The sequence below is a fragment of the Lathyrus oleraceus genome, chromosome 2 (genome assembly GCF_024323335.1).
Source record: "Lathyrus oleraceus cultivar Zhongwan6 chromosome 2, CAAS_Psat_ZW6_1.0, whole genome shotgun sequence".
In the NCBI taxonomy this organism is placed as follows: domain Eukaryota; kingdom Viridiplantae; phylum Streptophyta; class Magnoliopsida; order Fabales; family Fabaceae; genus Lathyrus; species Lathyrus oleraceus.
In genome coordinates this window covers 273006182-273009417 of record NC_066580.1, presented here as the reverse complement: position 1 = coordinate 273009417, position 3236 = coordinate 273006182, and the positions used below count along the sequence as shown (strand labels likewise).

The 3236-nt window shown below is 32.9% G+C and overlaps 1 protein-coding gene across 1 annotated transcript; it reads right to left on the bottom strand.

Moving 5' to 3' along the window:
- Positions 1 to 2806, bottom strand: LOC127122870 (uncharacterized). The gene is made up of 3 exons (XM_051053147.1): positions 2484 to 2806; positions 1627 to 1797; positions 1 to 271 (listed from the first exon to the last, which is right to left on the bottom strand). The coding sequence occupies exons 1-3, from the start codon at positions 2804 to 2806 to the stop codon at positions 1 to 3; spliced, it is 765 nt and encodes a 254-aa protein (XP_050909104.1).
- Positions 2807 to 3236: the final 430 nt, after the last annotated feature.

Here is a 3236-nt window from a genome sequence, read left to right as displayed (position 1 = left end):
TTAGTCATAAACAGCATCACTCAAAATCCTTGTTACATCGTGTTTCTGTTGTGAGGTTAAATTTGATGGAAACACAAGATCAAATTTGATTCTAAGATTTCCTCTCTGGCTTGAATCCCTTGCAAGTGGCATACCTTCATCTGAGACGATCATTTCGTAGCCTGGTGTTACAATATCAGTAACTTCAACTGTGATATTTCTTCCATCCAAAGTTGTTATGTTGAGAGTCGTATCAAGACATGATATCTTTTGGGTCATTACTAAATCATGTCTATGAAGGAGAATTGCGGTCCAAAACGCAGCGGAAATAAAATTTTTTCCTTTAGAGATCCTTACGAATGGTCATGATCAGTGATAGAATATTTACCTCTTGTGACGATTAAAACCTTTGGTGCAGATCCACGGAGCGATCACGAACGTTGAACGATGACAACGTCTCTACTCAGTCCACACGAACGGATTCCTTCAATCTCAGTGCTAGCTGGTACGAATGAAGGCTTTGAGTGAGAGAGAGAGAGAAAAAAAACGAAAATAATGCAACGGCAATGAATGCTTCTGCACAATGGTTCTATTTATAGAACCACTTGTGTGGGCTTCAAGCTAAAAAGCTCACTTAATTGTATTTTGGCTCATATCTTATAATATGCCCAAAATCACTTAAGCCCATGGTACCTTACCATATTTCGTATTCTACTCAAGTACACCGTATCTTACGATGTTCTATAATTCACTTAAGGGCACCGTACCTTACGGTATTCCTTAGTTACTCTATCTCTCATCAATCCGTCATTTGTGTGTGACCCTGTAGATTTTCATGACGTTGGCAATTATATTAAATTACGCATTTAACATAATAAACAGTGAGCAGTATCTAGCAACACATCACTGCTACCCAAGACACGAAAATGTCATGTGATCTGACAATTCCTTCTGTGATAATACTTATGTGTATAATTACCCTTTTGCCCTTATGTCTATATTGAACACAAGGCATTGACCGTGTCACCCTTGTCCAGTTCAATATTGGGCCCATAGACATTTATCCTGTTATGCAGGATGGGCAAATTCCATCTAGGTCACTCATGTCCCTCAGCATACTTCGTGGAGTACCCATCAACTATCTTTATGGTTATCCAGTTACGGACAACGTTGGATCAGCAATAAAGCCCTCGACTCCACATCTAGGGTCCATAGTGGTTTCAGGTCGAAGAGTGGTATACACCATTATCACCATGAGAATAACTTATGACACTTTGCATAACTTTCTATATAGTATTCTCATAGCGGGTCAATCCGGTATAAATATTACTCTTAATATTCATACCCATTTTAAGACTTGATAACTCTTTATCCATGATCCATGAGATGTGATCATCAGTCTCTAAACATAATAGTCTTCATGCTTTAATGTTATCCCACTTCACAATAAAGCTTAACTACGGATACTTTAAGAATAGTGTCCTTATGTCTAATGTGATCTCATGATTAAGTCATACTTGATACATTAAATGGACTAGCTATTCTAAGGACTTTATTAAACAAACATAATAAAGAAAAAGCTTTTTATCATTAATAAATAATTCGATACAAGTACCAAAAGTATTGGCCTCTAGGGCTTACACCAACCGTCTATCCCTCTGAAATACCCCATGCAGCTTCTCATTCAACACAAAAATTAGATCAAATGGAGGAGAGCCAGGTAGTTGATTTTCTTTTCTAGAAAAAGTGATTTTTGTGCCCTTTTTCCAACCAGGTTCAATGGTTATCTTCAACATTCCTTCTTCCGACTTTAACTCCCTGTCAAAACCAATATAGAAAATAAAGGTCCTTGTTAACGAACATGTCTCCAAGGAAATTAAAAAAAAAGTACGGGAAATAATGACAATATTTAAAAATACAATTTTCTTTTAATAAAATGTAACACAAGTACTAGGAGCACCTTGACCAAACAACTTCATCAAAAACTTATGGAACAAAGGTTATAATCAGGTTTAAATGAATTTGTATAAACTTTAAATTATTTCTTTAGACTATCATGCGGATGTTGTCAAATTAAGCTAAAACAGTATATAAAAAGTCAATCTATTTTCTTCCGAAAATCTTCCAAACATTTCCACAAGTGTTTATAACCTTGTGAAACTGCTAAAATCTTCATCTTACCTTCAACCAGAAACAAAACATGCGATGTAAATAACAAAGGTTATATAATCAAATTTACAAAGCCAACCCCAATTTTCTAATACATAAAAGATAAAAATCAAATCAACTATGAATTCTACCTAAGTTTTAAAAAAAAGTGTGTGTTCGTGCATTAACTGTCGCAACATAGCAATATAGTTATACCTATAGCCTATTACTCACCACTATACTTAAAAAAAAGTCACAACTTTCTACATATAATAACAATCAGGGATTGCTTTATAATCCCAATCTACAACAATCTAAAACCCTAATAACAAAAATTAAGGAGAAAAGTGAATTACCCAAATTCATCATGAAAAGTCCATATAAAATTCACCTTCTTTCTACAACCACAATAAAGGTCCTCAAGCGTACATTTCAAGTCAATTTCAACAACTCTAACACCTTCGTCAACTTCTATATTATTCCCATCATCATTTTCAAAATTCACTTGATATTTCCCATAGACATCATAGATCCTACGCTTATTAGGATCACTAAGAACATTAACAACAGCCTCAGAAATTCTCTTATCATGGTGCAATTTCCTTGATAAATTCTTATAGGATTTCTTAATCTGTTCCTTGATAATAAATAGTATTTTGTAGTAATCACCACTACCCATTTCACACAAAAAATCTTGAATTTTTATGTGAGAGTTAAAGAAAGAGTAAAACCTAATCTTAATTTTCGGGATTTAATGTGAGAGTAAAAGAAAAAGTGAATCCTATTTTTAATTAATAGTAATAAGATTTTGTAGGGATAATCAGATACACAAAATCAATCAAAGAGGAAAATAATTATGATGGAAAATGATTAGAGTAAATTGTGAACGTGATTAAAAATGTTAAAAGAAGATTTATTGATTTTGAAAAAAATCTAATTAATTTAAAAAAATACAAATTTTCTGACTAAGAATCTTTTTGTTTTGACAAAATAATCTTAGATTGTGTTTCTATAGAAAAATAATCTTAAATTGAAACCGAGTTAGTTGAGCATAATTAATCAACTAATTAAAATTGAAAACCATTTTAAAACTATCATTAGTTCCTATT